The sequence below is a fragment of the Bufo bufo genome, chromosome 10 (assembly GCF_905171765.1).
Source record: "Bufo bufo chromosome 10, aBufBuf1.1, whole genome shotgun sequence".
Taxonomy (NCBI): domain Eukaryota; kingdom Metazoa; phylum Chordata; class Amphibia; order Anura; family Bufonidae; genus Bufo; species Bufo bufo.
The window spans coordinates 108,482,067-108,494,906 of NC_053398.1; the positions used below are offsets into that span (position 1 = coordinate 108,482,067).

General features: G+C 45.0%; 1 protein-coding gene across 4 annotated transcripts in view; it reads left to right on the forward strand.

Annotated features, from left to right (window-relative positions):
- Positions 1 to 12,840, forward strand: part of RPGRIP1L (RPGRIP1 like) — a 156,464-nt gene that overhangs the window by 9,960 nt on the left and 133,664 nt on the right. For all 4 annotated transcript variants that reach the window (XM_040410712.1, XM_040410713.1, XM_040410715.1 and 1 more), the window contains exons 3-4: positions 400 to 544; positions 8,400 to 8,698. In XM_040410712.1, the coding sequence (XP_040266646.1) occupies positions 400 to 544; positions 8,400 to 8,698 (444 nt within the window). The remainder of the gene's footprint in view (positions 1 to 399; positions 545 to 8,399; positions 8,699 to 12,840) is intronic.

Consider the following 12,840-nt stretch of genomic DNA (forward strand, 5'->3'; position numbering starts at 1 on the left):
TCACAGTTAAGGTGACTGTAACCTATGGTTGGGTGCTGTAGAGGTCGCTGTTAAGGGGTCGAGCCCCTGTGGAGGTCACTGTCAAGGGGGTGGGGTGCTGTGGAACTTAATGTTAAAGGGGCAGGCTGGTGTGAAGGTCCCATTTTAAGAAGGCGGGGCACTGTGGGCGGGTCAGTGTTAAAGGGGTGGGGAATACTGTAAATGTCACTATTAGAGGGGATACTGTCTATCTTTTAACGACACACGCAAACATGAAATGAAATAGATGAAATATACCTGTGCAAAGCCGGGTCCTTCTGCTAGTCTATTTACTGCCTGCAATGAGGCAAATGTATTCGTTTTTACTGTTACAATTTAGGATATTCTTATTCTACATTGTTCTTTTTATATATTTTTTAGATGCCGTTTCTCCCCAGAGCGCAAAGGCAAGACAAGCCGTTGCACGCATTTCCAGGCAAGAGCTGGAAGATAGATATTTGCGCATTCACGATGAGAACCTGTTGCTTAAACAACATGCACACAAGCAAGAGGATAAAATAAAGAGGTAATGACCACGACTCTAGTGTCCTTCTGGGAAATTGCAGAAAGTAATGCATAACTGACTTAATAACAGATTTTTTGCAGCAATTATTTAGCAGGAATTGTCCAGCCATTTTTTTTTAATTTTTTTTTTAACCACTGAGAATGCTCTAAAAAAAAATAAAAATTAAGGGAGAATTCACATCACCGTTTAGCTTTCCGTTCTGATCCTTCAGAAGAAGAGAGAGAGAAAAAAAACAGGATCCTGTAAAAAAAAAATGGATCCTGTTGCATCAGTTATGCATAGGATTGCATAGAATCCGTTTTTTTACAGGATCCAGTAAAAAAAAAACGGATCCTGTTGCATCAGTTGTCATCTGTTTGAGCCATTTTCGCCCGAGATCCGTTTTTTTAGGCTACTTTCACATTACCGGCAGGCTGTTCCAGCGGGTGAGCAGCCTGCCGTATTCGTGCTGCCGCCAGTGCATGTGTGCAGCCGGAAGTCCGCTCCGGCCCCATACACTATAATGGAGGTCCGTCTGCAGCACGGCAAACATTCCGAGAGGCAGCTGGAATTAAACTACGACCTATCGTAGTTTTATTCCGGTCACCTCTTGGCATGTTTGCCGTGCTGCGGCCGGACCTCTGGCCTGCCCCCATTATAGTGAATCGGGCTGGAGCGGACTTCCGGCGGCACACGTTCACTATCGGCAACACGGATCCGGCAGGCTCCTCACCCGCCGAAACAGGCTGCCGGAGAAGGCTACCGCTAATGTGAAAGCAGCCTTAGAGGGAAACAAAAGTACTGCATGCAGGACTTTTTTTCTTGTCCACATGTCCTTTTAGAGAATACTAAGATTGTAGAAGACGTATCCTCGCTATGGACCCTCCTGTATCATCCAGAGTGGAGAGATGGTCTCTATAAGTGGCTCCTATTTTGGCAGACTAATGTCGTCCTCTGAATGGTTGCCATCTAAAGGCCTCTTTCACACGAGCGTGTACGGATAAGGTCCGGATGCGTTGCGGCAAACCCGCGCGAGTAGGTACCCAATTGCAGTCAGTTTTGACTGCGATTGCGTTTCGTTGTTCAGTTTTTATCGCGCGGGTGCAATGTGTTTTGCACGCGTGTGATAAAAAATGGAATGTGGTACCCAGACCCAAACTTCTTCACAGAAGTTCAGGTTTGGGTTCAAGGTTGTCTAGATTGTATTATTTCCCCTTATAACATGGTTATAAGGGAAAATAATAGCATTCTGAATACAGAATGCAAAGTAAAATAGGGCTGGAGGGGTTAAAAAAAAAATAATAATAATTTAACTCATCTTAATCCACTTGTTCGCGCAGCCGGCTTCTCTTCTGTCTTCTTCTTTGAGGAATAGGACCTTTTGATGACGTCACTGCTCTCATCACATGGTCCATCACATGATCTTTTAACATGGTGATGGATCATGTGACGGACCATGTGATGAGCGTAGTGACGTCATCAAAGGTCCTATTCCTCAAAGAAGAAGACAGAAGAGATACCGGCTGCGCGAACAAGTGGATTAAGGTGAGTTAAATTATTTTTTAGTTTTTTTTAACCCCTCCAGCCCTATTGTACTATGCATTCTGTATTAAGAATGCTATTATTTTCCCTTATAACCATGCTATAAGAGAAAATAATAAAGATCGGGTCCCCATCCCGATCGTCTCCTAGCAACCGTGCGTGAAAATCGCACAGCATCCGCACTTGCTTGCGATTTTCACGCAGCCCCATTCACTTCTATGGGGCCTGCGTTGCGTGAAAAACGCACAATATAGAGCATGCTGAGATTTTCACGGAACGCAAAAGTGATGCGTGAAAATCACCACTCATGTGCACAGCCCCATAGAAATAAATGGGTCCGGATTCAGTGCGGGTGCAATGCGTTCACCTCACGCATTGCGCCCGTGTGGAAGAGGCCTAATACTAAGTTTCTTCAGCAGTGACCGCTGCAGTGGAAATGTCTGGCTCGTTGCAGCTGTAGGTGCTTAAAGCTGATGGTCCCTTCAGCTGCACTCTGAAAGGGGCTGTCTTTCATTAAACAATCCCTGTAAGTATCCCAAATCCCCAAATCTTTTATTTTTTTTTAAATGCTCTCTTAGATTCTGTAAAGACATGATGTCTGTTGCACATCTCTGGCCCAGGCTCCAGCTTCTCCCATGAAATGCACCATTTTTCTCATTATTATCAGTCACATAGTCCACCTACCATAGCCCCTTTATGGGTCATATCAGATTACCAGTGGGGTCACAATCACGCTGTCTGTCAGCCCAGATGAATAAGGGGGTCATTTATGGGCCGTGCACTGGAGCTGTGGGGGGCATAAGGCACAAATTTTGCAACATGCCTATTTTGCACAATTTTTTTTAACTTTTTTTCTTTTCTATTTAACTTTTGATAAGTACATGGGGCTTAGGCTACTTTCACACTAGTGGTGTTCGGATCCGGTAAACCGCATACAAACGGAAATATGTTTTTTTCCGGATCCGTTAGACGGATCCGGTGATTTAGTGCATCCTTCTCATCCAGTATTTAATTTTTTTTCAAAGATCAAAAGAAAAAAATTGCTCCTCCTATGTCCCTGTTCATGCGCAGACCGGAAAACCGGATCCGGAACGGAAGACATCCTGATGCAAACTGAACGGATTGCTTTCCATTCAGAATGCATTGGGACAAAATGGAAGCATTTTTTTCCGGTATTGAGACCCTTTACCGGATTTCAATACCGGAAAATAATAACGCTAGTGTGAAAGTACCCTTAGCTGGAGGAGTGTGGCCTACCACAGCCCAGCAGATTTTCTGTATTTTATGCCAAGAAGCGGTATAAATTATAGCTCACATTTACCCCAGCTTGTAGCTGCTGTACATTTGCTTTCTAGCGAACAGACAAGCATGTTCCTCTTAAAGGGTCCCTGCAGGACTTTAGTGTTGTTGACCTATCCTTAGGATTGGCTATCAATATCAGATCGATGGGGATCCATCTCTTGGCATCCCCGCCAATCAGCTGTTTGTCGGAACTGCTACTGGAGTCAGGCACCAGAACTACACCGCTCCGTCCACCACGTAGTAGCCATGCCTGGTTACCACATTGCTGCTCGGATTCACTTGAATGCAGCAGTACTGGATTAAATTGTGTAGTTCCGGTGCATGATTCCGGCAACATAGCTCCTACAAACAGCTGAGCAGCAGGGATGTTAAGAGTTGTACTCCCGCCATTTGGATATTGATGGCCTGTCCTAAGGGTAGGTCATCAGTACTTAAATAGGGTTATGCCATGATTGATGTAAAAACAGAAAATCAGACATCCTATAGTACATGATAATCTCTTTCTAACAAAGCTAGAACCAGCCCTGTACCTCACATGGATCCAGAGATCTCCCCATCATTGCTCTGCTAGATTCTCTTCAGGCTGACAACGTGAGGGGGGGGAGGGTTATTTCTCAGGGGGGTATGTATTTATGCTGCAGTTCTTTCCCTATCACACCTCAGGGGCTCATCCTCCTATTCTTCAGCTTTCTCCTTATCACACCTCAGGGGCTCATCCTCCTATTCTTCAGCTTTCTCCCTATCACATCTTAGGGGCTTCATCCTCCTATTCTTCAGCTTTCTCCCTATCACATCTTAGGGGCTCATCCTCCTATTCTTCAGCTTTCTCCCTATCACACCTCAGGGGCTCATCCTCCTATTCTTCAGCTTTCTCCCTATCACATCTCAGGGGCTCATCCTCCTATTCTTCAGCTTTCTCCCTATCACACCTCAGGGGCTCATCCTCCTATTCTTCAGCTTTCTCCCTATTACACCTCAGGGGCTCATCCTCCTATTCTTCAGCTTTCTCCCTATCACACCTTAGGGGCTCATCCTCCTATTCTTCAGCTTTCTCCCTATCACACCTCAGGGGCTCATCCTCCTATTCTTCAGCTTTCTCCCTATCACATCTTAGGGGCTCATCCTCCTATTCTTCAGCTTTCTCCCTATCACACCTCAGGGGCTCATCCCCCTATTCTTTAGCTTTCTTCCTATCACACCTCAGGGGCTCATCCTCCTATTCTTCAGCTTTCTCCCTATCACATCTTAGGGGCTCATCCTCCTATTCTTCAGCTTTCTCCCTATCACACCTCAGGGGCTCATCCCCCTATTCTTTAGCTTTCTTCCTATCACACCTCAGGGGCTCATCCTCCTATTCTTCAGCTTTCTCCCTATCACATCTTAGGGGCTCATCCTCCTATTCTTCAGCTTTCTCCCTATCACATCTTAGGGGCTTCATCCTCCTATTCTTCAGCTTTCTCCCTATCACACCTTAGGGGCTCATCCTCCTATTCTTCAGCTTTCTCCCTATCACACCTCAGGGGCTCATCCTCCTATTCTTCAGCTTTCTCCCTATTACACCTCAGGGGCTCATCCTCCTATTCTTCAGCTTTCTCCCTATCACACCTCAGGGGCTCATCCTCCTATTCTTCAGCTTTTTCCCTATCACACCTCAGGGGCTCATCCCCCTATTCTTTAGCTTTCTCCCTATCACACCTCAGGGGCTCATCCTCCTATTCTTTAGCTTTCTCCCTATCACACCTCAGGGGCTCATCCTCCTATTCTGCACGTTTTCTCTATCACACCTCAGGAGGCATGTCCTTTTTGCTGTAGATCTTTCCCTGTAACACAGCTTCTAACAGGACATATGGCTGTTGGCAGTTGAAGGTTTAAACTGAGCATGTGCGACCACCTCAGTGAGGGCGAACAAGAAATAAGGAAAAACAACAGATGGCACTACATATGCGTAGTTCAGTGGCTATACTATATTATAAAAGCATTCACATCCAGGCGCTGGTTTGAAATATGTATTATCTCCTTCGTGGCGCAACCCCTTTAAGTTCCGGAGTACTCCTTTAATAAAATGGTATCCTCTTCTTTCAGTTTAGTATGAAACACGGTTCTTAGTCAATCCCTGACCCCTTAATCTCTTTTTAGTGTCTTCCTTGTCTTGTCTAGCACATCATATAACAGTTGGATACGTGGGTGCGCTACTCCTAGACGTAGAATACCCCGCTCCTTTTTGCTGCGGGAGAGGCCTTGCCGCATTTATTAGTTTGGAGACCACATGAAATGTGTTCCTCATTTCGCCATAATCTCCGTTTACACTTCACACAAAAGGTGGAAATACCCCAAATCCTTCTAACACTCCCGTTTACGAGCAAGTTCTCTGCGGTCCACAAGCCAGTCTGAAATAATCGAGCGAGCCCTTTGTGTCCATATAACGCAGCTCCGTCCAGTAACACGCAGCTTGTCATGCAAGGCTAGGCATGTAGTCACAATGAAAGGGCTGCTACATATGGACTAAATATGGAGTTGTTTTATTTTATTTTTTTTTTTCCTTCTCGATTTTACCACACTTAAATGATAAGCCTTAGGAAACTGTTATTTGTCAGTGCTATAAAGCAGATTGCTACCCAGTGGTTTCAATTATCTTCAAAGGGTCCGTTCACAGGCAGTAATAGTTCTATCAAAATCTGCAAAGTATTATTTCGCTCTGTACTGGAGGCTTCGACCATATACTCCCAGTTTGCTGACTTTCACATTCCTTTTCATCTTTGTGTTAATTGGAGAAAAGGAGTGGTACTCGTTACATATGCCGACTGTAGCAGTTCTCAAATATAGCCGCAAAATGTCAAATGCTTACCTATACTCGACAAGCCATTGTAAAGCAAATAAACCACCGGCCTGTCAGGAGGTAGGGGATTCCATCGGTGGAGATGCCAGGAGCGTGCTGCACATTAGTCATCTGCCTAACCCTGCGGTGCATGGAGGCATTGTAAAGCACTGCCTCGTACATCTCCTGGGGGAAGGCTTATTTATATTGGTATGGTCCTCACTTTACAGCACCTACTGACCAGGGTGGGGCGACGGTCGCAAATGTTGATCCGGATTGATCTTATGAAATGCCATAATTTTTTTTTTTATTGATTTCAATGTATTTTAGGCTAAAAGACATTTTTCTAATAGGTTTTTAGAAAACCGTTTGGCTTCTGAAAATAAACTTAAACTTTGATTTTGGTTTCACAGTACTTAGAAGCTGCGGAAAACCATTCACAGTGAAATCCATCAGCCAAGCTTGTTCTCCAGCTCTTCTTTCTTCTTAACAAATGTCTAAGCAAATTCATGACCAACCCCCTATCCCACTTAACGTTAAAAACCAACTCGCCTGTCCACAGTCCCGCTCCAGGCCGCTTCCATTTCTCAGAGGGCCAGGAAGCTGCTCGGTTCTGTGACTGCTGCAGCCAATCTCAGGCCTCAGAGGCTTGAACTGAGCATCATTCCTGTAACATAGATTTCCAGACACTGTGAACGCTGAGGCATGTGGTTGGCCGCAGCGGTCATGGCACCAAGCCGCTTTCTGGTCTTGCATGGATCTGAAGTGGTCAGGAACGACTTCAAGGACAGAAGACGACTTCAAGGTTTATTGGCTCAAAGGAAGTAATCCCCCCCCTCCCCCCCCTTAACAACAACTCACCTGTCCGCAGTCCCACCCCTGCTCCATTTCCAGCCACTTTTGGTCCTCAGAGAACAGGTCATCAATATTAGGCCACATTCACAAGACCGTAGTGCAGCCATGCCCGCGGGCTTCCGAGTCTGTGCCTCCACGCTGCAAAAGGTAAAACATGTCTTATCTTTCACCGTATCTTGTGGATCACAGACACTTTGAAGTCCAGTGCCCGTGGTTTGCGGTCTGCAACTCTGGCATGGCGGTACTACGGTCGTGTGAATGGGGCCTAAAAGAACAGAAACTCCTTTAAATCAAATGTATGGTTATAGTGTATACTATGTGTGGTTATGTTATAGTCTATGCGTGGTTATGTTATAGTCTATGCGTGGTTATACTATTGTCTATGCGTGGTTATGTTATAGTCTGCGTGGTTATACTATTGTCTATGCGTGGTTATGTTATAGTCTGCGTGGTTATACTATTGTCTATGCGTGGTTATGTTATAGTCTATGCGTGGTTATACTATTGTCTATGCGTGGTTATGTTATAGTCTGCGTGGTTATACTATTGTCTATGCGTGGTTATGTTATAGTCTATGCGTGGTTATGTTATAGTCTATGCGTGGTTATGTTATAGTCTATGCGTGGTTATGTTATAGTCTATGCGTGGTTATGTTATAGTCTATGCGTGGTTATGTTATAGTCTATGCGTGGTTATGTTATAGTCTATGCGTGGTTATGTTATAGTCTATGCGTGGTTATGTTATAGTCTGCGTGGTTATACTATTGTCTATGCGTGGTTATGTTATAGTCTATGCGTGGTTATACTATTGTCTATGCGTGGTTATGTTATAGTCTGCGTGGTTATACTATTGTCTATGCGTGGTTATGTTATAGTCTATGCGTGGTTATGTTATAGTCTATGCGTGGTTATGTTATAGTCTATGCGTGGTTATGTTATAGTCTATGCGTGGTTATGTTATAGTCTATGCGTGGTTATGTTATAGTCTATGCGTGGTTATGTTATAGTCTATGCGTGGTTATGTTATAGTCTATGCGTGGTTATGTTATAGTCTATGCGTGTTTATGTTATAGTCTATGCGTGGTTATGTTATAGTCTGCGTGGTTATGTTATAGTCTATGCGTGGTTATGTTATAGTCTATGCGTGGTTATGTTATAGTCTGCGTGGTTATGTTATAGTCTATGCGTGGTTATGTTATAGTCTTGTGGTTTATGTTATTGTCTATGTGTGATTCATGCTATTGTCTGTGTGGTTATGTTACAGTCTGTTTGGTTATGTATAGTTTTAGGATTGATCCAAGATACAGATAACATGTCAGACGGTGGGTATGAGTTTAAGGTTTATCATTTCAATTCCCTTAGAATGGCCACAAAGCTTATACGACTTGTGCAAGACAAAAAGAAAGTCGTGCAAGGGTCTGGAGTCGTGAGACGGTCTGGGAGGGATGTGGAGCTGGAGGAAATGATTGAGCAGCTGCAGGAGAAGGTCCGGGAGCTTGAGAAGCAGAACGAGAGCTTACAGAACCGCCTGATAGCTGCAAAGCAGCAACTTCAGACCCAGGGACACCGACACACCCCGTACAATTACATCCAGTCCCGTATAAACTCTGGCGTGAAAAAAGTCAACGAGAATGTTCTCATGCAAGAAAACGTCCGCAAAGGTATGAACTATGGGGGTCATTTGTAAACCGATATATGCTACTTTTGTGGCGTATATCTGGCGCAGATTCTATCGCACACCATGTTCTTCATCGCTTACGCCAGGTCTAAAAAAGGTGGCAGGGAAGGGGGCGGGCCAGTCTTATCCATCATTTTGTATGCCCGATTTAGGCATTGAAAATAGTTTAAATGTGCGATAGCAAGGAAGCTGGCTTACATTTAGAATCAGTGGTGGATACGCCAAAGTTATGTAGAGGCCGGCACCTCTACATAACTTCAGAGATCCACCGCCATCGCAGGGGCTAATTAAGATCAGCTAAAACGCTGGTCTTAATAAATGTGCCCCTATGTGTTCTGTGTTTGTGCACCTTTATAGGGGTTGTGTCCTCTCACTCACTGGGGGCATATATCTAGGATATGCCACCAATGTCTGATAGGTTTTCCATGAGGTGGTACCCGCACCGATCTCTAGAATGGAGCCCACAAAAGTGAAGGGGTGCGGACTGCGCATGGCATCTGTGAAGAGAGGCCTATTTATACCCCATTTCAGACTGACCCACTGAGGCACCACAGTATCATCCAGTGAACCCTGGCTCAAACATGAAAGTGAATGGAGCGGTGGCCGGACATGTGCAGTCGGCTCTCCTTCACTTTGCGAGCTCTGTTCCAGAGATAGGTGTGGGTCCCAGAGGTGGGACCCACACCTATCGAACATTGGTGGCATATCTTAGCACATTCTACCACATTCTGACTAATTTTCACCTTCCACAACTGCAGCAAGTTGGGAGTGGAGAGCAGATGAGACAATTTTTGTGGGATTTTTCCAAATGTCCCAATGATAAATAAGGCCAAAAACCTACATGCTCCTTTGAAACCAACAAAAATGGCTACATTTCTGAAACGGACTTAACAGGTGCAAAAATAACATTTCCCTTTCACAAACTATTGGTAAAATTGTCTTACAAATAAAATGACAGAAAAGTCACAATTTACTCCAAAATGAAGACAAAACCAGTTTGATAAATCGGGTTTTTTAAATCCATTTTTCCATTTCATCCTCCACGACGGCATACCATGAGAGATGACCCTCCTCCAACCAGGTAGGGACAGGAAGTTCAAAAGTAGGCCCTCCTCCATCTCACCTTCAGTGTCTTCCTGTCCCTCCAGGTGGGGAGAGGCCATCTCTCATGGCATTTGCTATGGGACCACTCAGGGGGCAGTGCTGGGTGGAGGTGAAGAAATGAAGAAGATCTGCGCACCTGCATGGAGGCAGACGGCAGCCCCAACCCCTAGCTAGGGTGCCTGGTGCTGCGGGAGCGGTGCTTCCGGCCCAGCGTCTGTTCTCTCCTTCCTGCAGGCGAGTCTCTCCGGTTGAGACGTGAAGTTCTCCCTGCCATCCTTTAGGGTGGCTCTGGCAGGGATCTACAGGGAAAGTGCCAGGGAGAAGTCCACGTGAATCCAGCCTGCAGCGGTTCCCGGCGTGCGGCCACGCTGTGTGCGTGACATGTGGGCGGAGATAAAAGATTTGAAAAAAGCGTGCCAGACTGGAAGGAAGCCCAGCTGAACTGAGGTCTGTAAAGCCTCATGCACACGACCGTTGTTTTATTCCGTGTCCGTTCCGTTTTTCGTGATTTTCTGCGGACCCATTGACTTTCAATGAGTCCGTTGAAAACTCGGCTAATGCACCGTTTGTCACCCGCGTCCGTGATCCGTGGTTCCAGTCCGTAAAAAAAATATAACCTGTCGTATTTTTTTCACGGAAAATGGTTCGCGGACCCATTCAAGTCAATGGGACCGTGAAAAAACGCGGAGGCACACAAGATTGTCGTCCGCGTCCGTTTTTTTCCCTATCATTTGCATGGCAAACTTGACTTAGACTTTTTTTTTTACTTTCCTTCATGTCTGGTGATCCTCCAAAAATAAAGGAAGACACACGGAAACAAAAACGGAAACGGATCACTGAACAACGGAACCACATTTTGCGGAACGGAACACAACAACGGTCGTGTGCATGAGGCCTAAGTATAAGGGGTATATATTCTGGCATCATTTCAGCTCCCTGCAAGTGTGAGGATGACTGATCTGGGAGCTGAAGCCATGGAGACCCCCGTGGGCCCTTCTGCTGTGAGTCTTTTAAGGGGATATGCACTATTCATTATGTATATGGAAAAATGTGTTTTTCAGCATATCTATCATTTTTTTCCCTCTATCTCTCCATGTGTGCGTGTAGAGCCATAGAAAGAGTGCTCATAAGTCTAAGACAACTGCTAAAATAAGGAAATGTGCAGTATGCTCTTCTAAACTATCAGAATCTTCCTCAAGCAGATTATGTTCTAGGTGTACTAGTAACATCGCTAAAGATATTGTTCCTTCCCTTAAGGATGTCATTAAACAAGAAATGCGGTCTGCCCTGGAAGGTTTTTCAGTTTTTGAGCCCTCTCCCTCTTGTTCGGTAAAAAAGAGAGTCCAAAATTGTGATTTCTGACTCCTCGGACACCAGAGAGCTTATTAAAGCCGTCAGAACTACTATGAATCTTTCAGACGAAAAGATACATAGATCTATACATGACGAGATGTTTAGTCGCTTAAACAAAACAAGAGAGGATTTTCCTGTTCACAAAAACCTGCATGCTTTGATAAAACGTGAATGGAAAGTTCCGGATAGGAAACTTTTTGTTCCGAAAACTATTAGACGTAGACTCCCCTTTAGTGATGAGGACGAGACGTTACTAACCCAATGCCCTAAAGTGGACGTCTCCCTTAGGAAGCTAGTTAAAAGCTCTAATGCACTTCCCTTTGAGGATATGGGTTCACTGAAGGATCCTATGGATAAAAGGGTGGTCGCATGCCGTAAAAGATCCTGGGATGCAGCGGCGGCATTGTTTGAACCAAATCTGGCTGCTACTTCGGTAGCCAGATCGTTAAAAAAATGGTTGTGCCAACTTTTGAAGGATAATACCCCCTTTGATTTTCTTACAGACTCTTTTCCGTGTTGATTTTATATCAGATGCCACTGCTGAGTCGGTCAGGATGACCGCTAGATCTACAGCACTAACGGTTCATCTAAAGGGGCATTTGAACCCAAAAGTGGATTTTCTCGGCAGGATTTAGTTACTGTCAGGAGAATGGAGCTTACACCAGGAAGTGTTCCATCAGATCTGCGCGACATAGGGATTTCCTCAGATAGATCTGTTTGTGAACCATCTAAACAAAAAACTTCTGAGATTCTTTTCCCTAGACCCAAGAGACGGGAATGTGGGAGTGGATGCCCTCTCGCAGACATGGAACTTCTCCCTAGGCTATGCGTTTCGTCCCCTTCTGCTAATCCCAAGGGTGTTGAGAAAAATTCTCGAGGAAAAGGCCCGGGTGATCTTGATTGCTCCCCTGTGGCCAAAAAACGGCCTGGTTTCCGCTACTAAAAATCATGTCAGAGAGCAGCCCCTGGGTTCTCCCTTGGAGAAACGATCTTCTGAACCAGGGTCCAGTTTTCATCCAGTTGCTGCTTTGAATCTGAGAGGTTAACTCTGAAATCTAAAGGTCTTTCAGATTCTGTGATAAACATAATGGCTGCTAGCAGAAAGGAGATCACTTAGAAAATTTACTCTAAAGGTTGGAAGCAATTTTTTCCCCCTGGTGTTTAGAGTCTGTTATCCCCGTCTTTTTCCATCCAGATAGTTTTGGGGTTCCTTCAGGCTGGGTTTAGCAAAGGCCTTCGTCCCAACACTTTGAGAGTCCATATCGCAGCCTTAAGCTCAGTGTTTGATGTCAAAATAGCTGACCATCCGTGGATAATCAGGTTTCTCAGTGTGGGACGAAGTCTGTCTGCTCCTCTAAGACCTATAGTGCCCCCATGGGACCTAAATCTAGTTCTGTCAGGCCTCACAGAATGCCTGTCTGAACCTCTGTCTAAGACCTCTCTTCGTTTGGTTACACTCAAGGCTGTTTTTCTGGTAGCCATCTTCTCAGCCCTTAGAGTTGGTGAAATCCAGGCTTTAAAAATGATTAAGCCATTTTGCAGGGTTTTCCGCTTGGATACCTCCTTTCTGACAAAAGTGGGGTCCAAATTCCATAGAAAGGAAGAGAATCTTCATTCCCTCTTTTTGTGAGAATCCTAGATCCTCTGGGGAATGTAGATTTCACTCCC